At 44.0% G+C, this 22,971-nt stretch overlaps 3 protein-coding genes across 3 annotated transcripts; all 3 read right to left on the bottom strand.

The window, feature by feature from the left end:
• Positions 1 to 5,062: 5,062 nt before the first annotated feature.
• LOC118404452 lies at positions 5,063 to 9,073 on the bottom strand. Its single transcript, XM_035803529.1, is given in 4 exon segments — positions 5,063 to 7,310; positions 7,344 to 7,600; positions 7,942 to 8,244; positions 8,425 to 9,073. Coding segments are annotated over 4 exon segments (2,829 nt in total). The 3' UTR covers positions 5,063 to 5,690.
• Positions 9,074 to 12,220: 3,147 nt separating this feature from the next.
• Positions 12,221 to 13,267, bottom strand: LOC118404451 (tripartite motif-containing protein 2-like). The gene has a single exon (XM_035803528.1). The coding sequence runs from the start codon at positions 13,265 to 13,267 to the stop codon at positions 12,221 to 12,223; it is 1,047 nt and encodes a 348-aa protein (XP_035659421.1).
• Positions 13,268 to 16,301: 3,034 nt separating this feature from the next.
• LOC118404450 lies at positions 16,302 to 21,625 on the bottom strand. The gene is made up of 5 exons (XM_035803527.1): positions 21,563 to 21,625; positions 19,818 to 20,209; positions 18,454 to 18,744; positions 17,500 to 17,968; positions 16,302 to 17,211 (listed from the first exon to the last, which is right to left on the bottom strand). Exons 2-5 carry the CDS (start codon positions 20,206 to 20,208, stop codon positions 16,302 to 16,304), a joined length of 2,061 nt encoding a protein of 686 aa, XP_035659420.1. The 5' UTR covers position 20,209; positions 21,563 to 21,625.
• Positions 21,626 to 22,971: the final 1,346 nt, after the last annotated feature.

The raw sequence follows: 22,971 nt of genomic DNA, 5'->3' as shown, positions 1-22,971 counted from the left end.
TCAAAATAGTTCAAACTTATTACAAATATTATTTCAGAACCATCTCGGTGACTTGGAATTGACTCTATGTGTCTCTAGGGGGTAACAATTCAAAGCGAGGGCCCGTCAGCACGTCTGGAAATGGCATCAAAAATTTTAGCTAGGGACCTTTGTGTTCGACCTCGCACAGTCAACACAATACAAACACGTCTGGGAATGGTAACAAAAAATACTAGCTAGAGCTAGGGGCCTTCACGTTCGACCCTGCACAGTTTAAACCATAAACAAGCTTATTCTGTTCCCTCTGAATACATGACAAAGGGAAATTTCACTGTAGCTCATGTTGAGTAATGTTAACAATTTTAACTGTTGAACTAAGCAATTTTAGTCCACACCAAGCCCAGTTAGAACGTGTTGTGTGGCTGTCTCCGAGCATTTGCCTTCACCGTGACGTCAGCTCACCGACTGTTGAGTGTTTGTTCTGTCCAACCATCATTATATTAACACGTCACGCGGACGTGCCGAGGGGCGGGATAGAGATCAGAACACTTATAGGTCCTTGCCACAAATGACATACTTAAGGGTTCATCATCTTAATTTTTCATAATAAATCATATTATTCAAATTGCAGGCGTGAAACTGCAGTTTGACCTGATCAGTGTAGCCCCAAAGACAAATATGTCGCCGTTATTAGCTCACCGACTGTGTAATGTTTGTGCTGTTCAGCACCGGTGACAAGTCACACAGACCTGGCGTGGGGTGGGGACATTGTTTTTGACACCAGCATAGTAGGCCATTGCCACAAATAACATATTTACATGTTCAACTCCTTGTCCGTATCAACAAGTAAATTCAAAGTGTAGCTGTGAATACCTACCGACCGGTCTACCCCTTAACGGAGAGTGTATCTCAGACGATATTCATGTTTAAGAATAGCAGATGCCTGGATACCATCCAATAACATGAGAACTTCTTGAAAGTTCCTATGATTTCCTTTGATACAAGAGATCAATCGCCCTTTTAAAGCACGTGCAGAACGATTAAAGTCTCAAGATAACATAGAGTATTTAGAAACTTTGAGCTAAAACGACCTCCTTGCTGACATGCGAAGTCATGAAGCGTGAGGTAAAGCAGGTGTGAAATCTCACCTGTGTGAAGAATGGTAAGAAGAGCGCCTTTAGGTGCAACGTACAAGCCGCAAGTTTCTGCTGAAATCTGTTTGTGCACTTAACTGTGTACTCGGTCTGTTGACAGAGGACTCACAATAACCGTACACTAACAACGTTGATCTCTTTGGAATGACTCGTAGTACGGCTAACTATAGTCCGCGCGACGCGCTTCAGTTGCTGCTGTACTTCCGGGTTCTTGTCAGGTAGATTACTCGCGCAAAGGCCGACGGGAGTAAAACCAACTTGGCCTCCGTACGCCATGGTCGTGCTGGAAACAAGCAGAGGAGCTATAAGTCATTCCTGCAACGTCCACACATAGCACATTCTGGTACTACAGGGATCAGCGTCTCCGGTCTTGTTATAGCATGAAATACTAGCAAACACGGCGGGCTTGTAGCGTATTCATGTCCCAATGCTAAACATGTACACAACAGGTCAAATTTTCAGAGACCACTGTCGTCTCCTTCAGTTTCAGTAACGATCATATCAATCAATTCAGAACGTGGCTCTTTCTCGGACCGTACCTGCCATCCTGAAAACAGACGATAAAACGTCATTGTCCACAAACAATCGGTACACATTGCACGTCCAAGTCACTAGATAAGATGTACATCAATACATGATGTAAGCCTTGCACTTTTACAAAGATTTTCAAACTTTTACAAACATTTTGCATTTTAAATTTTGCATTCACAGTGCGATGCCTTGTGGGTGAAATGTCAAAGTTCAAGGCGAATGAGACAGTAAGAAAAAGCATTAAGACATGTGTCTTCTCGACACAAGGACGTATGGCTATAAGCCAGGGCCTTCACCTTTGACCCTGTGCATGCGCAATTCAGACCTTTTACCTGATTACGGTGTACTTTATCCGACATGGGGGCATTTCACTATAATCACGTTAAAGTAACAAGTTGAACGTTAACTTGTGGTCACTGAGCAGCATTCAATCCACAGCCAGCCCAGTTGGAACTTGTGCTGTAGTTGTTTGTGAATCTCCGAGTACCTTGCCCTCCCCGTGACGTCATCTCAGACCACTCCTGAGAGTTTGTTCCGTCCATGATCCATCAATCATTAACACGTCACGAGTACGTGCCAAGGGGCGGAGACAGAGATCAGGACACTTATAGGTCCTTGCGACATTAAGATAGTTACATGATCATTATGCTATTCACAGTAATATAAGACATCTAAAGTGCAACTGTGAATACCATAAAACTGTAGTCCCACCTACACATTCAAAGTAACTTAGAAGACATTTATGTGGTAACTTTCTGTCAGGTTCACCATCAGGCTTTGTAAATAAACGAATTCATGAAAGTTTCTCTGCTCTCCTTCTGCTTTCGCCACATAAAGAGCAATGAAAGTCTCAAGGATAATAAAGAAAAGTATTTTAAGGTCGTTGACCTAAAATGGCCGCCTGGCTGAAGTGCCACGTCAAACGTTTCTCACCTGTAGTGAAGCAGCTTCAAAAGCTCACCTGTGTGACGTAACAGTAAGACAAACTCCTTATTTGGTGTAACCAGCGTTGGTCTGATTCTTCAAGACAAACTTTCTTAGATGTCTCCTGTCTTGGGACTAATCTACCAGTAAACGTGGCAGTAAGGTAACACACTCGGTACCCGTTAGACTTTGATCGCGGCCACTGGGTGATGTCGGGATGGCTGGTGCAGCTACGCTCCTAGCGGATACTGCCGGTACTACAGGTATAACCGTCTCCGGCCTGTTGACTGAAATACGAGTGAACGGGGCAGGTTTGTAGCGAACTCTGTATCCGTTGGACTTTGGTCCCGACCGCTGGAGTCTGATTGCATAGCGGCGTCTGACTCGCTAGTGACGAAACAGTTCGGGATACAATAAGCTAGGGTTTCCATTGATACTGAAAGGGCGTCGCCGTACATTTGTGATTTGTAAAACAGGTAAATTGGGTTTTATCAGAAAGCTAATTCCTGTAGTATCAGCAGTATCAGCTGGTGTGAAGTTGCATCTCGACATACACTCGCGGCCCAAATATTTCTTCCCAACATCTGTTTGGAAATTAAATGAAGCACTATGTTTATAACAAGAACCAACATTCAGACAATTTGTTCGTTAAACTTTGTCGTCACAAGGATGTTCTACAATGTTACGACATGGCCGCTTTGTTCCAACACGAATTAGATAAGACAGTTGATATATACCTTCTTTTAAGAACGTCGTTGGTCCTTAATTGAAGCCCAGTCCGCGATGGTATTGCAGAATCTCGTTGTTTATTTCTATAGAACATTCAGTTCCTTCAGTTTAATAGCATTCAGTTTCATCATGTACCGCTAGAGGTCCTTGTGAGATATTCTATGTCTATCAATGCTTTTCATTCGGCCGCGTCTTTTTGCAGTGTGTTACACAGGGACCGAAATCATGGTTGGTACTCAGTTTCATAAGTAAGACCACAAAGAACTATGATCATTTCATGCAAAGAAAGCAGAGCTTTTATTCGTGTAAAACTGCATACGACATAATAAAGTATCCATTTCAATTCGATCCCCTCGAAATTCAACCGCTGATACCAAAGACGTGTTAATGTGCGATCTTTAGAGATGGTGCAGAGACTTTTATGTTGTATGTAATTGTTCAGCTGATAATACATGGTGGTGTTACCGGTAAAACATGTCACGTATCCTGTACCATCATCAACAAACTGCTGTTTGGATACTCGTTATCATCGGTTTAGTCATGACGTCACCACAGTCTGTGACGAAGCTGCCATCTTCCTAATCTTCAATCCGTCTTTTCAACGTTGAAGGAATCCATGGCGATGAAAGACCCTTGAAGGCTTGGATATGAAAGGCTATTTACAAAGCATTAATTAATCCATCCTTTTTCTGTTAGTATCTTCGTCTGCTGCTGCTAAATCTGTAACCAACCCGACATGTCAAGATGGGTTCCAGACAATTATCATTTAAAGATTCACCAACTGTTGCATGGATGTTAAATGAGCAATTACATTAAAGGCATTATTAGGTATTATACCCATCGGAGTACATATCATACAATATCATAAACACATCGGAATGACAGCGACATCCATAAAATCTACTGCATGCATACATACAAAAATAGGGTGCAAGTGAATAACCAACTTGAAGATACAAATATACAGGTAAATCAGCACATAGAGTTTAACGTATGACTCATACCATTGTTTCTACGTCCTTAACATTTTCGTATGTATTTAGCTACATTTGTTAATCAATCCTTTTTCTGTTAGTATCTTCGTCTGCTCCTGCTAAATCTGTAACCATCCCGACATGTCAAGATGGTTTCCAGACAATCATCATTTAAAGATTAACATGACTGTTGCATGGATGTTAAATAAACATTAAAATGCATTAAAACATTCAATTATATTAAAATGTATTATGAGCATGGAAGTACATTAAAAAATTAAGTACAAATGCATAAACCAAGGTACACACATGAATATAAATCAATATTTAGAGTTTAACGTATGACTCCCACTATTAGTTAGAAGTCCTTAACCTAAGACTTGTTTAAAATGTATTAACCTATATTTCTACAATGAAAGGGTTATCTTCTCCTAGAATGTATCCTGTACCATTATCAGCAAACTGCTGTTTGTACACTCGTTATCATCGGCTACGTCATGACGTGATCATAGTCAGTGATTGGGAAGCTGCCATTTACCTAACTTGAATGATAATCCTTCTTCTGAAAGTTAAAGGAATCCAGGGTCATGCACGACCAGGCACTTATTGTTCAAAGATTAACCAACTGTTGCATGAATGTTACATGAGAATTTGCCTTAAATGTAACATGAGCATGTAAGTACATATCATACAACGTTCATTAACAATAGAATGACAGCGACATCCAAAGAACCTACTGCATGCAATGCACTGCATACATATACAAAATCGGGTACAAATGAATTAATCCACGTACAAATATATCGATAAATCAACATATAGAGTTTACCGTATAACCATTCTTTCTAAGTTCTGAACATTTTCTTATGTATTTACCTGTATTTGTACACATGAAGGGTTATCTTCTCCTAGAATGTAGTTGCATAAATGTATCTAAAGGATTGAATGTATTAAGTTCTTTTGGACAAGTGATAAGAATGGCTTTGAGCTTTTATTATCTTATTGTGAACAATCCATGATGAAGTGACGTTGATCTTCAATCTAGTTTGGGTGGAATAGAAAAAAAATCTGGTCACGGGGAATGTTATAATACCTTCTAGTACGCGTTTTTATGAAGATGGATTGCCAAAAGATCTATCAACAATTTTTTACATGTCATCTGGTCTGCTTCAGGACAACTGAGGGCTTAAATGTTCAGAGCATGTGACCTTTTGAACTTTGAACTTTGACCTTACTGGTGTCTGATATTAACAAAAAGTCAAAGGCCGTTGGAAGCCTGTAGCGTTCACCGCCCCATCCACCTGTTCACAAAGTAGGCAAAACGACTGCTTTGAGAAAATGGTAAGTTCACTCTTTTGTATTGAAACAAAATAAAACCCCTCTCCAAAGTTCTGCTTGACTAATAGTTGGGATATATAGTCACAGTATGGTTCCGATCATTGGTCACAACCAGCTGCCCTTCCGGTCCCACAGTCAGGCTTTCCGGGTAAGACCCAGGCCCAGTACGGAAAGTACGGACAAACTCTCCGTGACGTGTGAAGATCTGAACCCTCTCGTTCCCAGAGTCCGCCACGAGGATGTGCCCAGAGCTGTCTGTACAGATGCCGAGGGGCCACTTCAGCTGACCTTCACCCCTTCCCTCCCCTCCGAACTGGAACAGGAACTTCCCGGACTCGTCATACACGTAGACACAGTTAGTGTCCCAGTCCGACACAAGAATGTTCCCTTCCCCGTCCACAGTGACGTACTGTGGGTGTGTCATCTCCCCAGCCCGTGGATGCCGGACTGTCCGCACCAGGGAGCCGTCCGGACGGAACACAAGAACTGCACGTTGGTCTGCATCAGTCACCAGGATGTGGTTAGTGCGCATGTTCACCGCAATACCGCGGTCATAACTGTCCTTCTTCAGGTCAAACCCCGACATGACGGTCCCGTCCGTGCTGTACTGTACAACATGCTCAGCTGTCCCTGCTCGCCCCACTACCCACAGCGTGCCGTTACCGTCCATACAAACATCATGCGGCTCCATGTCCTTATCCTCTGTACCCGGTAGAACTGTTGGAAAGTGGCGCAGGTAAACCCCTTCCGTGCTGTGGACTTGGACTCGCCTGTTGCCGCCATCGGTCACAAATATCTCGTTGCTAGGCGACACCACAACGCCGCGTGGGTAATAAAACTTTCCTGGTTCCGTCCCTTTCCCGCCAAAAGTGATCACATCCTGTTTCCTGTCCCCAGTAGAGCCAGCTGCCGCTCCTTCTGTCTCCGCCGTGTGTCGCTCTTGCTCGGGTGTTTCTATATCGATAACCTTCTCTCTTCCATCGCTCCCATTGTCAGTATCAGAGTCTTGTCCTGCATCTCGCTTGTCTTCCTCCTTCACAGTCGGATCTTCTCCAAGCTTGTTGCCGCCTACATCTCCAGGTCCCACTGCAGTACCTACAATATCCGCTAGATGTGCCTGTGTAGCTTTATTAGCCCTCTCGACATGTGCCGACCAGCCCCCAGGCGGCTTCTCTCCCCTGTACTCCTGTGACCAGCCCCCAGGCGGCTTCTCTTCCCTGTACTCCGTAACGTGGGATGTCACTTGCTTGGCGGCTTTCTATGCGTATTCTTGAGCCTGCTGCAGCTTTTCTTCAAGAACTGCGATCGTCTCAAGAGCCTCCTTCAGCCTGTTCTCTGTGATGTTGAGCTTGGAGCGCAAAGTCATGATCGTGTTGGAATCCACCTCTGCCTTCTGACGGAGCGTGTTTGAATCCACCTCTGCCTTCTGACGGAGCGTGTTGGAATCCACCTCTGCCTTCTGACGGAGCGTGTTGGAATCCACCTCTGCCTTCTGACGGAGCGTGTTGGAATCCACCTCTGCCTTCTGACGGAGCGTGTTGGACTCCACCTCTGCCTTCTGACGGAGCGTGTTTGAATCCACCTCTGCCTTCTGTCGGAGCGTGTTGGAATCCACCTCTGCCTTCTGACGGAGCGTGTTGGAATCCACCTCTGCGTTCTGACGGAGCGTGTTTGAATCCACCTCTGGCTTCTGACGGAGCGTGTTGGAATCCACCTCTGCGTTCCTGAGGTTCTGGATGGCCTGCCTCATCTGCTGTTCTCTGAGCCGGTCCTTCTGCACCAGAGCCCGGACCAGGCTGTAGGAGAAGCCCTGGTACTCCAGACTCGCGGCTGCCTGCAGATGGAGCGGCAGGGCGTCCGAGAACAGGTTCAGGGCAGACAGGCGGGTCCAGCTCTGGGGCGCCCTCTGGCGTTTGTTCCGGGTACTGCATCCCACCTCGATGTCATCAACAGGCAGTTGCCTCTTGACATCTGAAGCACATCAGTGAATGATATATGACATCATGAATCATAGGCATTGATATGGTATCACGTACAAGACCTGCTTGTCCAATTACAGTTATATTTACATGTATAACAAGCAGCTACTATCAGTTTTCGTCATATGGTAGGGGATTGGAAAGTAATAGAATTAAATCGACTGCTGATGTTTACAAGGAAATATCCTGTTTCTCTTCAATATCTTTAGTCTTCGATGGTGCTTCGCAAGAGAATATTTAGACTTGCCTTAAAATCCACATTCTTTGATGGACCTGCAAAAGTCTAAAGTTCACACATTGAGTAAATATGAAGAACAAAAGAAATCAACTCACCATACAACGGCGCCCCCTGTTGGACTTTGATGGGAACTTCAGCGTCGATCTGCAGTGACTTGACGCCCATGTAGACAAGTCTCGGGTCGGAGTGATCCGCCATGTGCCTCAGCACCGCCGTGTTCTCCCGCGGTATGGAGAAGTGCACCAGGATGCTCTTGTGCTTCTTGTAACCTCTGAACTTGACCTGTGACCTTCTAGCGCTAGATAGTGTCGCCAGGCGATTTTTAAGATGATCTAGAGTTTCCTGGATCATGCGTATTCGGCCGTGCACAACCACGTAGATGTTCGACGTAGCATTTCCTGCAAGCATTAATCATTGATATGATCATAATCTTATGTTAATGTCAATTCCAAATTGATTTTAAATAAAATATTGATATGTCTATGACAATTGGAACATAAATTGACAGAAATGTGTTAATATTTTTTACTTTTGCTTGAGGCAGTAGCAATATTTTTTTCATGTTGATTGACACTCACCTTCTTCATTTGCTCCTTCGGTGTTACTTTGACTTGGTTGGGGATCTTGGTTTTCCGGACGCAGTTCGGGGTTTTCGGGCTGCAGTTCGGGGTTCTCCGGAATCTCTCGGTCAGGCGGCTGGAATTCGGGATTTTCCGGAATCTCTCGGTCTGGCGGCTGGAATTCGGGATTTTGTGGATCCTCTCGGTCAGGCGGCTGGAGTTCGGGATTTTCCGGAATCTCTCGGTCAGGCGGCTGGAGTTCGAGATTCTCCGGAATCTCTCGGTCAGGCGGCTGGAATTCGGCATTTTCCGGAATCTCTCGGTCATGCTGCTGCAGTTCGGGATTTTCCGGAATCTCTCGGTCAGGCGGCTGGAACCGCCGCAGAACGTCCCGAATCAGATCAAGTCGTCCGATTCGTTCCAAGATCTCTTCGAGGAAGTCAAGATTCTTTTGGTCGATTTTGTCCAGGTGTATCAGTTTCTGGAAAACGTCCACCGCCCGCCTGAGCTGTTCCGCCTGGCCTCTGGGGATCAGATGTCCACAAAACAACTTCACGTCTGCTGTTTCCTCTTCTGTCAGTTCATCGGAAATCCGGCGCAAGGTTTGCACAAAATCAAAATGGCGTCTGTCGGCAGCTGTGACTCTTTCTCGGATCGGACCTGGCATCCTGAAAACAGAAGATAACTTCACTGAACTGATCTTAGTCTGCATATATTGTACGTCTAAGCAAATAAAACGTTTTTTTGCTACAGTCTGAAATTTATAATGATTAACAAAAGACATCAAGGTTAAGAATAAGGTCGTTCACATTTCGAAATGCGCATTGGCTATCTGATGCATTGAAAGCTACATGTAAGTTTGATAGCCCACAGACATGTGTCAACTATGGTCTGGACACCTATTTATGAAGTAGCTTCAATTTTGCGCACGCAGTCAGTTCGCATTGTGAGCCAGCTCACACGTTTTCCACTGGATATCACTGCAACTCACGGTTAAAACAATGTTGACTGAGCAACATTCAGCCCACACTAAGCCCAGTTGGAACTTGTACTGTAGTTGTTTGCGAATCTCTGCACCTTGCCCACATCGTGACCTCAGCTCAACCACTCTTGGGGGAGTTTATATTTGTTCTGTCCAACAATCATTAACACGTCACGCGGACGTGCCGAGGGGTGGGGCAGAGATCAGGACACTGATAAGCCGTCGCCACAAATAGCATACTTACATGTTCATAGAACATAGATTATTTAAACTGCAGGTGTAAAACTACTGGTCCCACTAGTAGTTTTACACGCCCACCGATAGATTATCTCTTTAAATGTATAAGACATATATGTGGTTATTATTATATCACCGACCCCTGTGTAAATTGGTTTGAAAATAATTGATTATTAAAAAGTAATTTTCAAGTACCAATATTAACACAGTTAAATCCACTCTAAGCCTAATTTAAACTCGTGATTTAATTGTTTACATCTCCCAGTGCTTTGCCCTCCCCGTGACGTCATCTAATACCACTCCTGAGAGTTTGTTCTGTCCATCAATCATTAACACGTCACGCGGACGTGCCGAGGGGCGGGGCAGAGATCAGGACACTGATAGGCCCTTGCCACAATGAGACACTTACATGGTCATTATCCTATTCACAGTAACATGAGATATTTAAAGTGCAACTGTGAATATCATAGAATTGTAATGAAAACTTAGTCTACTGATACTTCAATTCAAAGTAACTTAACTAGGTCCCTTTCTGTCAGGTTCAGCATCAGGCTATATATCATACATTAACGAATTCCTTTTATCCAAGGTTGTACCACATATAGAGCAAGAAACAAAAGTCTCTGGGTGAAAGAATTTTTTTTAATTTTCAAAGTCGTTGACCTAAAATGGCCGCCTGGCAGAAGTGCCACGTCAAACGTTTCTCACCTGTAGTGAAGCAGGTTTAAAAACTCACCTGTGTGACGTAACGGTGAGACGGGCTCCTTAAGGTGTAACCAGCGTTGGTCTGATTCTTCAAGACAAACTCCCGCCCTCAGATATCTCCCGTCTGGGAAATGAATTAAATTACAGTAAACGTGGCAGGTGGAAAACAAACTCATTAGACTACCCGTTAGACTTTGATCAGTCACGGGGTGATGTCGGGATGGCAGGTGCAGCTGCGCGCCTAGCGGATACTGACGGTACTACAGGACTGCTGACTGAAAAACGAGTGAACGTGGCAGGTTTGTAGCGAACTCTCTGGCCGTTAGACTTTGGTCCCGACCGCTGGTATGTGATTGCATAGCGAGGTTTGACCCGCTAGTGACGAAAATAGTTAGAATACAATAAGCTAGCGTTTCCATTAATACTGAATGGGCGTCACCGTACCTATGTGACTTGTAAAACAGGTGAAGTATGATGATGTTCTATTGAAAAGCTAATCCCAGTAGTACAAGAAGTATCCGCTGATGTGAAGTTGCATCTCGACATATACTAGCGCCCAAATATTTATTCCCAACATCTGCTTGGAGATTAAATGCTTGCACTTTGTTTATAACAAGATCCAACATTCAGACAATTTGTTCGTTAAACTTTGTCGTCACAAGGATGTTCTACAATGTTACGACAAGGCCGCTTTATTCCCTCACGAATAAGTTAAGGCAGTTGATATATCAATTGTTTTAAGAACCTCTTTGGCCCTTATTTGAAGCCCAGTCCGCGATGATATTGCAGAATCTCGTTGTTTATTTCTATAGAACATTCAGGTCATTTCATTCAGTTTCATCATGTACCGCTAGAGGTCCTTGTGAGATATTCTATGTCCATCAATGCTTTTCATTTGGCAACTCCTTTTTGTCGGGTGTTACACAGGGCCCGAAATCATGGTTGGTTCTCAGTTTCATAAGTAAGACCACAAAGAACTATGATCATTTTATGCAAAGAAAGCAGAGCTTTTATTCGTGTAAAACTGAATACAGCATCGTAAAGTATACATTTCAATTCAATTCCCAGGAAACTCAACCTCTGATACCAAAGACGCGTTAATATATGGGATCTTTAAAGATGGTGCAGAGACCTTTATATTGTATCTAATTGTTTACCCGATGATAAATGGTGATGTTACAGGTAAAAAAAAAATCTCACATCGTATACCATCATCGGTACACTGCTGGTTGGATAGTCGTTATCATCGGTCAAACTGAAGGGTACGCTCGAGTTTGTGACGAGTCTGTCATTCTTCTCAACTTCATTCCGTCTTCGCAAAATTAGAATATATACAAGATGACTTTTTTAATATCACAGTGTTGCCACTTGATTAATACCAATGTACGATGTTTAAAAGGGAATCCATGGCCATGCAAGACCTTTGAGTCTGCAAAGCTATTTACGAAGCGATAATCAATTAATAAAGCTTTGATCTGTCAAATCAGACATACCCAAAGAGTTACCATGGTTTTTAGACACGTTTGCGATTAAAAAGATTCGACTTTCTCATAAAGTGCACTTTAAGCATAGATCTATGTACTTAAATGAAGCAATATGAAGATAACAAAATGAGCTTTCGGGAATCACCGAATCCTCAAGTCTTCTTCAGGATGACTGACGAAACAGATGTGAACAGATAGAAGTAGGACTCAATTTCTGAGAACACGTGATTTTCCAAAAGTATTGCCTGAGCGATGGGTCAAAGGTCGTTGGAAGTCGGTACCGCCCTCCGCCCCGTCCATCCGTTCCTCAGTCATCACGAAGTAGGCCGGAGAACTGGTTTAATAGAATGGGTAAGTCCTGTTAACATTTAATCTTTATCAAAGATCTAACTCAGTGGTCAGGAACTCAGTAGTTAGGAAATACAGTCACAGTGTATTTATCCCAATCAGTCACAACCAGCTGCCCTTCCGGTCCCACAGCCAGGCATTCCGGCCGAAACCCAGTAGGGACGGTACGGACAAACTCGCCGTGACGTGTGAAGATCTGAACTCTCTCGGTCCCAAAGTCCGCCACGAGGATGTGACCCGAGCTGACTGTACAGATGCCACAGGGATAATCCAGCTGATCTTCACCACTTCCCTCACCTCCAAACTGGAACAGGAACTTCCCGGACTCGTCATACACGTAGACACAGTGAGTTCCCCAGCCTGACACAAGAATGTTCCCTTCCCCGTTCACAGTGATGTACCATGGGTCTGTCTTCTCACCCCTTGGAAGCCGGACTGTCCGCACCAGGGAGCCGTCCGGACGGAACACATGAACTGCACCTTGGTCTGCATCAGTCACCAGGATGTGGTTAGTGCGCATGTCTACTGCGATGCCGCGGACATATCTGCTTTTCTTAACATCGAACCCCGCCATGGCGGTCCCGTCCGTGCTGTACTGTACAACATGGTCAGCTGTCTCTTCTCGCCCCACCACCCACAGCGTGCCGTTACCGTCCATACAAACATCACGTGGCCGCATGACCTTATCCCCTGTACCCGGTACAACTGTTGGGAAGTGGCGCAGGTAAACCCCCTCCGTGCTGTGGACTTGGATCGGCATGTTGTATTCATCAGCCACGAATATCTCGTTGCTAGGCGACACCATAACACCACATGGGAACCGAAACTTTCGAGGATATGATCCTTCCCCACCAAAAGTGATCACGCCCTGTTTCAAGTCCCCAGCAGAGCCAGATGTCGCTCCTTCTGTCCCCGCTGTGTATCGCTCTTGCTCGGGTGCTTCTGTACCGAGGACTTCCACTTTTTCATTGCTCCCACTTCCAGAGTCTTGTCTTGGAGTTTTCCTGTCTTCTTCCTTAACAGTCGGGTCTGTTCCAACCTTGTCACCGCCAACATCTCCAGGTATCCCTGTAAGACATTCTACTTGGCGATGAAATGGTTGCATGATTATTTAACCAGGACAGAAAATTCAGACAATTTATCATTTTAACACTCATAGTGGTGCAATCATACCGCATTCCTGTACAGAAAAATAGATGATACCATCTTTTAGAACCTCCTATGTCGTTATAGCAAGCCCATTGCGCGCCCAGTCTGCGTTGGTATACTGAAGAATAGCATTGACCATTGTTTTATTGCTAAAAAAAGCCTTGCAATTTTCTCATTTACCGCTAGATGTCGCTGTGAGACATCTAGTTCTATTGAATGTTTTTGGCGACACCTCAGGTGCGAGCCTTATAGTAAAGTATTGTTGGCGACGCCTCAGGGGCGCGACTAATGGTATAATATTGTGTGCAGTCTGCAAGAATTCTAGGAATTGTACAGGAATGTTTCCACAAGGATGCTAGTACACAAAAATGTCTACAATACTAGTGCTTAGGCCTAGGAAAAAAAATGTTGTGTTTCCTGTTTCAGTCTTGAAAAAAATAGGGTCGGTAGGTAGGCATTATCTTTTTTTTTTTTTTTTTTTTTTTTTTTAGATGTAGACTTTGGTCAAAACTCCATGTCATCCGTGTCAAAATCTATCCATACTTTTTTTACATGCTTCTGATGTCATCTTGCTGGCTCATAGTCATAATCTTCTTCTTAAATTGTCAAAATAAGGCCTGAATTTTCAATTTCAAAATTGGGCATGGGTTCCCCGCTATGACCCATTTCCAATGGTGCCTACAAGTTCAACAAGTGTAACAACTCCAAGTCATGTATTTCCTGCTTGGAACTTGAGGCAAGGAACCATGGAAAAATGCTGAAAACAAAGGGCAAGGCTTTCCCACTTAACTTTTATCATATTGATCATGTTTGAAAAATCACCAAAATGTATAAAAAAAAGTAGACAGAAAAATGTTGAAAAACTTGGTAAAAGCATCCTCACTTAAATTTTATCATCTTGATCATGTTAGAAAAAATAACATCATATCAAAGCTATTGAAAAAGAAGACAGGAAAATCCTGTGCATTTACTAACGGGGAAGGTAATGAGATTTCTACAGCATTTCAAAAAGGTTTTCTCTAGAATCTCCAGCTTCAAGTTGAGGCAAGCAACGACTGAAGGAGGTTAAAAACAACCTTCTTGAGGCAAGTAAACCATCATTTTTGGAAATCTTCCCCCTGAGAAAATGGTATGTTCCACTTGTACCTCATTACCATATTTCCAAAATGGCCGCCCTAGCGCCACATCGATCCAAATATGCTCATTTCCTTAGCAATTTTCTGCAGTTTTTGTGGTTTTGGGACCTAAAAACCAAGACCAGAAGTGAAATAAAGCCACATATGACATTAATATGGGTAATAATGCCACAATGACCCAGTCATTTTTCTGCTGTGTTGCGAATTTTCAACAGAGAAATTTCCATCTGCAGACGTACCATGTGCCGGGGTAAGATAGTTTTCACCCAACTTTTAATAGCTCCTATACTAGCTTAACTTATTTTTTGACCTGTTAGCTGTGATTTATGAAATAAACATAAGCAGATGGTGTTGTTTTGACTTTTTCTACTTCATCAGGAATTAGCAGAACATGCTTAAAAACCGATTGAACAATGATGCACCGCTCAAATTCTCAAATGGAAAAATTTATGTCCTCTGCCAGCTGCCGACCAAAAAAAAAGACTAGGGTCGGCAGGTTTTTTTAGGGTCGGTCGGGAAACAGGAAACACAACATTTTTTTTCCTAGGCCTTAGGAAAAATCTTAACAAGAAGTACTATTTCCTCAGATTAAATTTCCTGCAGACCCTAAGAGATATTCTGGTACTTTCTCTTAATCTTCGCTGCCACACTGCAGTGGTCGAACTGAACGGAGATTCCTGCGATCCCATTCTTACAGTTCTGGTGATACACATCTAAGCAGACACATTCCTGTTCACTTACACTCCTCCGGTCCAATGGGACTGTAACAGGCAGCATCATAGGAGGGTCTGCATGGGGGGTCCCGACAACGATTTACGCTGAATTAAGAAGAGCCCCCTACGTATTACGCTAAATTAAGGCAGGAAATTACGCTAAATTTGGTCGCCTCGCTACGAATTACGTAGATAAGATGGTTTTCCCTACGAATTACGCGAAATAAAATAGGCCTTACGTAAAAGAGCATGCAGACCCTCTCATAGAACTCTACCTCTTGCACAGCATACTATATACAGATCTACATCCTGATTGCACCATACACACTGCATAGCTACATTACTGTATTTGTCCGACAGAAAACGTAATAAATATCAGCCTTTATTGACACAGCAAAAATACAGTGACATGTATACGTAAGGTCTGCTGCTAACAACTATACATGCAAAAAAGTGAATTAACGCCCTACGTACAAATGTATGAATATATCAACATTGTGGAGTTAAATGTATTATCTATTGAATAATCTAAGGTCTCACGATTCTTTGATGTGCCTTTTTGTACACAGAAAGGGGCATCTCCTCCTAGAATGTAATTAAATCTATTTGTATGACGGCAGGTATTAATATTTTCTGAACAAGCGTTGTTATTATTCTATCGTGATCATTCCGTGACAAAGAACCATTTATCTCATTGCAATTGGCCAGAATGGACAAAATCTCTGGTCAAAGAAAAGTTCATGACACCTTCTAAGAATTATGGAGACATATTACGGAGAGATGAATCAACAAATTTTCCTCAACTCCTCAGTTCTGCGACACATGTGCATACAAAATTAGCAATAACTTATTAACTGACAATTGCATGTAATAAAACTTGATGGTCCTTAAGTCACTTCTTGCCAATCACCGCGAACATTTCTGCATTTACAGTATACTACAATATAGATTCTCAGTGGCCCTTAGCTTTCTGACTTTCGCGTAAGACTTGTTCCGGTGATTTATTTGAGACTTATCTTTCTGTGTTGCCTCAGACAACCGAGGGGTACCCTGATTGTTCGCAACACGTGACCTAGCTTCCGGACGTCTGACAAGACAAAAAGGTAACAAATCCTTCTCCAAAGTCATGCACGACTAATAGCTAGTATATAACCACAGTACCGCCCCAGTAATTGGTCACAACCAGCTGCCCTTCCGGTCCCACAGCCAGGCCTTCCGGCTGGAACTCAATACGGACGGTCCGGACATACTCGCCGTGACGTGTGAAGATCTGAACCCTCTTGTTCCCAAAGTCCGCCACGATGATGTGCCCCGAGCTGTCTGTGCAGATGCCGCGGGGCCACTTCAGCTGACCTTCCCCACTTCCCCAACCTCCGAACTGGAACAGGAACTTCCCGGACTCGTCATACACGTAGACACAGTGATTGTCCCAGTCCGACACAAGAATGTTCCCCTCCCCGTCCACAGTGATGCACCGTGGGCGTTTCATCTCCCCCTGTGGATGCCGGACTGTCCGCACCAGGCAGCCGTCCGGACGGAACACATGAACTGCACCTTGGTCTGCATCAGAGACCAGGATGTGGTTAGTGCGCATGTCCACTGTAATACCACGGTAATGATAGCTATTCTTCAAGTCAAACCCCGCCATGGCGGTCCCGTCCGTGCTGTACTGTACAACATGGTCAGCTGTCACTTCGCTCCCCACTACCCACAGCGTGCCGTTACCGTCCATACAAACATCATGCGGCTCCATGTCCTTATCCCCTGTACCCGGTACAACTGTTGGGAAGTGGCGCAGGTAAACCCCCTCCGTGCTGTGAACTTGGACTCGTCTGTTGCCGCCATCGGCAACAAATATCTCGTTGCTAGGCGACACCACAACGCCACGTGGGAAATAAAACTTTCCAGGTCCTGATCCTTCCCCACCAAAAGTGATCACACCCTGTTTTTCGTCCCCAGTAGAGCCAGATGCCGCTACCTTTGTCCCTGCTGTATGTCGCTCTTGCTCGGGTGCTTCTGTACCGAGAACAACCTCTTTTCCTTGAAACCCACTGCCAGAGTCTTGTCTTGGAGTTTTCCCGTCTTCTTCCTTTACAGTCGGATCTGCTCCAACCTTGTCACCGCCCACATCTCCAGGTATCCCTGTAGTACCAAAAGGATCCGCTAGGTGGGTCTGTGACTCTACATCTGCCTTCTCGACTTCTTTCGACCAGCCTCCAGGCGGCTTCTCTCCCCTGTACTCCTGTGGCCAGCCTCCAGGCGGCTTCTCTCCCCTGTACTCCTGTGGCCAGCCTCCAGGCGGCTTCTCTCCCCTGTACTCCTGTGGCCAGCCTCCAGGCGGCTTCTCTCCCCTGTACTCCGTCACGTGCGATGTCACCTGTTTGGTGGCTTTCTCTGCGTATTCTTGAGCCTGCTGCAGGTTTTCTTCAAGAACCTCGATCGTCTCAAGAGCCTCCTTTAGCCTGTTCTCTGTGATTTTAAGCTTGGAGCGCAAAGCCATGATCGTGTTGGAATCCACCTCTGCCTTCTGACGGAGCGTGTTGGAATCCACCTCTGCGTTCCTGAGGTTCTGGATGGCCTGCCTCATCTGGTGTTCTCTGAGCCGGTCCTTCTGCACCAGAGCCCGGACCAGGCTATAGGAGAAGCCCTGGTACTCCAGACTCGCGGCTGCCTGCAGATGGAGCGGCAGGGCGTCCGAGAACAGGTTCAGGGCAGACAGGCGGGTCCAGCCCTGGGGCGCCCTCTGGTGTTTGGTCCGGGTACCGCATCCAACCTCAATGTCATCAACAGGATGTTGTCTCTTGACATCTGAAACATTTGTTGAAAGTATACTTTAAAAACATAGTGTGTAATTTGTATAATATGCAGCTGGTGACAATTTATTAGAGATGTCTATAAGACATGTCATGTGTGTACTTTTCTATATGTCCAGGAAGACTAGCATTGTACAATATGTTTTTGTATTACTGCTAATAGACAAATAAAGCCTGTTAAAAGCCTCACTCAAAGCCTATTGAACACGTCTTTGACATGTTGAAAAGTACCTACAAACTGTGAAGTCGACAACAGCCTCTCTTTTTCCCTTACCCTTTCTTTCTTTCCCTTTTTATATTTCTCTAAAGTTTTGATAGTTTTGATATAACTTGGAGGAAAATGCAAACGTGGCCAAAAGAAAACCACTCAATACATAAACAGAAACACTAACTTAAAGCACCTGACATTTAGAGAATGGTCTATAATAAGTACATTTGTACAACGTCTTACCAACGAAGAAAAATACAAAGTAGACTTACCGTACACAGGCTCCTCCTGTTGGACTTTGATGGGAACTTCAGCGTCGATCTGCAGTGACTTGACGCCCATGTAGACAAGTCTCGGGTCGGAGTGATCCGCCATGTGCCTCAGCACTGCCGTGTTCTCCCGCGGCATGGAGAAGTGCACCAGGATGCTCTTGTGCTTCTTGTAACCTCTGAACTTGACCTGTGACCTTCTGGTCCCTGATAACGTTGCTAGGCGGTTTCTCAGACGATCGAGATTTTCTTGGATCATGCGCACTTCACCGTGCACAACCAAGTAGGCGTTTCCTGCAACAACCAGTTAATGACTTGTTAACATCCATTGGCATAATACCGGTCGGTTTACTGCAATTTCTCAAGCAATGCTAATTTGGCAAATGATCAACGCATCATTTTCTCCAGTTACATGTTGCTGTTACAGCTTACCTTTGCCACTTCTTCTGTGTAAATTATTTTGTCTCTCTGCTCCTGCTAAAAACATAATATCGTAATTGGAACACACCGTGGAATTGCACGGAGAACGGGCGCGTGGTTGGAAGGGGGTGCACTATACCGGTCGAACGAAACACGGCACAATTAACTGCCGCTATGTACCTTTATTCATCCTCTGTTGTTCCTTTCTTTCCTGTTAGTAGTTGCACAAAACAAAAATCTGCATGAGCATACAAAAAGTCATGAGAAAATGGGCGTATACTGACAAGAATTTTCATTTAATTTTGGTCCGTCACAACCGCTATGACGTAAAACTTTACTGCTGGCCGTAGCATTAAAAATGGCGGGGAAATGGCGGCGTACGTTCAATTTGACCCATTCAGCCGTAGATCCGGGCTATTATGCAACGGTTCCTCACACTTTTACACGAGTTGTAGGTCACCAAAAGAAATTCAAGATTGCTGTTGAATCATGCTCGTCTTGTGCCGTGAGCACATGTGATTATTATCTACAAATCTGGCGATGAACGTGACAGTGTGTTTGTCCCACGACGAGCTCGCCTGCCCCGAAAATGACCTGAAAACTTTTGGCCTTGTTGTCTTCGAATGCATTGTTATCGATGCTTTGTAAATTATGTATTGGACACCTAGATGTCTGAAGTGTGCATACCTCAGAAATAACTATTGTTGCATGTGTAGATCTCTTTAAGTTCCACTATTTTTAATCGACCGGTATAAGGCTTATGACCGGTATTATGCCAATGCATGTTAATGCCCCATAAAATATAAATGTACAAAAAGTTTCTTAAGTGGATAACAATCTCCTTTACAACAATGAAAGTAATTTTAGAACCAATGAAATGCTGGATAGATTATGCAGATGTCGAATGGTTGTTTGAGGTGGCAGCATACTTTCCGCTTGTCACTCACCTTCTGCACTCCCTCCCTCCTGACTTGTTCCCGGTTGCATTTCGGGATTCTCTGGCTGAAGTTCTGGATTTTCCGGAATTTCTCGGTCAGGCGGCTGGAACCGGCGCAGAACATTCTGAATCAGGTCCTGTCGTCCGATTCTTTCCAATATCTCTTTGAGAAAGTCGAGATTCTCCTGGTCGATTTTGTCCAGTTCCATCAGCTTTTGAAAAACGTCCACCGCCCGCCTGAGTTGTGCCGCCTGACCTTTTGGAATCAGATGCAGGCAGAACAACTTCACGTTTGCCGTTTCCTCTTCTGTCAGTTCATCGGAAATACGGAGCAAAGTTTGGACAAAATCAAAATGGCGCCTGTCGGCATCTGTGACTCTTTCTCGTACCGGACCTGCCATCCTAAAACAGACGATAAAACGTCACTGAACTGAACCAATTCTGCACACGTTGTACGTAGTAAGTAGTATTACTATGTAAAACGTACATCACTACAGTATGATAATCATAAAAATTTAGAATCAACACAAGGCATAGGGGTAAGAATAAGGTCGTTCACATTTCGACATGCTCATTTGCTGTGTGATGCATTGAAAGCTACATGTAAGTTTGATAGCCCTCAGACATAAACAAAACACGTACAGACATGTGTCAACTATGGTCTGGACAACTATTTACGAAGTAGCTTTAATTTTGCGCACGCGGTCAGTTCACATCGTGAGCCAGCTGACACGTTTTCCACTGGGTATCACTGCAACTTACTGTGAAAACAATGTTCACTATGCAACATTCAGCCCACACTAAGCCCAGTTGGAACTTGTACTGTTATTGTTTGTGAATCTCTGCACCTTGCCCACATCGTGACGTCAGCTCAACCACTCTTGGGGGAGTTTAGATTTGTTCTGTCCAACAATCATTAACACGTCACGCGGACGTGCCGAGGGGCGGGGCAGAGATCAGGACACTGATAAGCGGGGCCACAAATAGCATACTTACATGTTGATCGCACATAGATTACCTAAAATGCAGGTGTAAAACTACTGGTCCTGCTAGTAGTTTTACACGCCCACTAATCTATCTCTTAAAACATTATAAGACATATATGTGGTTATCATAATCTCACCGACGCCGGTGTAAATTTGTTTTAAAATAATTGATCATTAAAAAAAAAATTTAAGCACCAATTTTAACACCGTTGAATCCAATCTAAGCCTAAGTTAGACTCGTGATTTAATTGTTTACATCTCCCAGTGCTTGGTCCTCACCGTGACGTCATCTCAGACCACTCCGGAGAGTTTGTTCTGTCCAATAATCATTAACACGTCACGCGGACGTGCCGAGGGGGGTGGGTGGGTGGTGGTGGGTGGGCAGAGATCAGGACACTGATAGGACTGATAGGTCCTTGCCACAATGAGATACTTAAATGATCAGTATCCTATTAACATTATCATGATTAAGATATCTAAAGTGCAACTGTGAATACCATAAAATTGTAATTCAAAATATCCTACCCGCCTACCCATTCAAAGTAGCTTGGAAGACTTTTATGTGGTCGCTTTGTGTCAGATTCACCCTCAGGCTTTGTAAATAAACGAATTCCTTAAAAATTCTCTTAATTCCTTTTATCCAAACTTTCACCACATAAAGAGGTACTAAAGTCTAAAGATAAAGATATAAAGTATTCTCAGGTCGTTGACCTAAAGTGGCCGTCTGGCAGAAGTGCCACGTCAAACATTTCTCACCTGTTGTGCTCACCTGTGTGACGTGACGGTAAGACAAACTCCTTAAGACGTAACCGGTGTCAGTCTGATTCTACAAGACAAACGTCCTCAGATGTCTCCTGTCTGGGGTCCGATATACCAGTAAACGTGGCAGGTGGGAAACCTTGTACCCGTTAGACTTTGATCATTACCGCTGGGGGATGTCGGGATGGCTGGTGCAGCTACGCGCCTAGCGGATACTGCTGGTACTACAGGAATAAGCGTCTCCGGTCTGTTGACTGAAATACGAGGGAACGTGGCAGGTTTGTAGCGAACTCTGTATCCGTTGGACTTTGGTCCAGACCGCTGGCATCTGATTGCATAGCGAGGTTTGACCCGCTAGTGACTAAAATAGTTCGGGATACAATAAGCTAGGTTTCCATTAATACTGAATGGGCGTCGCCGTACATATGTGATTTGTAAAACAGGTGAATTATATCTTATTGAAAAGCTAATTCCTGTAGTACAAGTTCAATCTCGACATATACTAGCGGCCCAAATAGTTCTTCCCAACATCTGCTTGGAGATTGAATGGCGGCACTATGTTTATAACAGAACCAACATTCAGACAAGTTGTTCTTTAAACTTTGTCGCCACAAGGATGTTCTACAATGTAACGACAAGGCCGATTTATTCCCACACGAATTAGATAAGGCAGTTGATATATACCTTCTTTTAAGAACCTCGTTGGTCCTTATTTGAAGCCCAGTCCGCAATGGTATTGCAGAATCTCGTTGTTTATTTCTACAGAACATTCAGTTCATTCAGTTTAATAGCATTCAGTTTCGTCATTTATTTACCGCTAGAAGTCCTTGTGAGATATTCTATGTCTGTCAATGCTTTTCATTCGGCCGCGTCTTTTGTCGGGTGCCCCACAGTGACCGAAATCATGGTTAATACTCAGTTTTATAAGTAAGACCACAAAGGACTATGATCATTTCATGCAAAGAAAGCAGAGCTTTTATTGGTGAAAAACTGAATACGACATCGTCAAGTTTCCATTTTAATTCAATTCCCTCGAAATTCAACCGCTGATACCAAAGACGTGTTAATGTGTGATCTTTAGAGATGGTGCAGAGACTTTTATGTTGTATCTAATTGTTCAGCTGATAATACATGGTGATATCACAGGTAAAACATATCACGCCTCCTGTACCATCATCGGCAAACTGCTGTTTGTATACTCGTTATTATCGGCTCAGTCATGACGTCACCACAGTCTGCGACGAAGCTGCCATCGTCCTAATCTTTAATCCGTCTTTTCAACGTTTAAGGAATCCATGGCCATGGAAGACCATTGAAGGCTTGGGTATGAAAAGCTATTTACAAATCATTAATTAATTAATCCTTATTTTTTCTGTTAGTATCTTCGTCTGCTCCTGCTAAATCTGTAACCAACCCGAC

This window comes from Branchiostoma floridae, chromosome 17, assembly GCF_000003815.2.
Source record: "Branchiostoma floridae strain S238N-H82 chromosome 17, Bfl_VNyyK, whole genome shotgun sequence".
Classification (NCBI taxonomy): Eukaryota; Metazoa; Chordata; class Leptocardii; order Amphioxiformes; family Branchiostomatidae; genus Branchiostoma; species Branchiostoma floridae.
The sequence above is the reverse complement of the archived record's forward strand: the minus strand, read 5'-3'. Positions and strand labels throughout refer to the sequence as shown.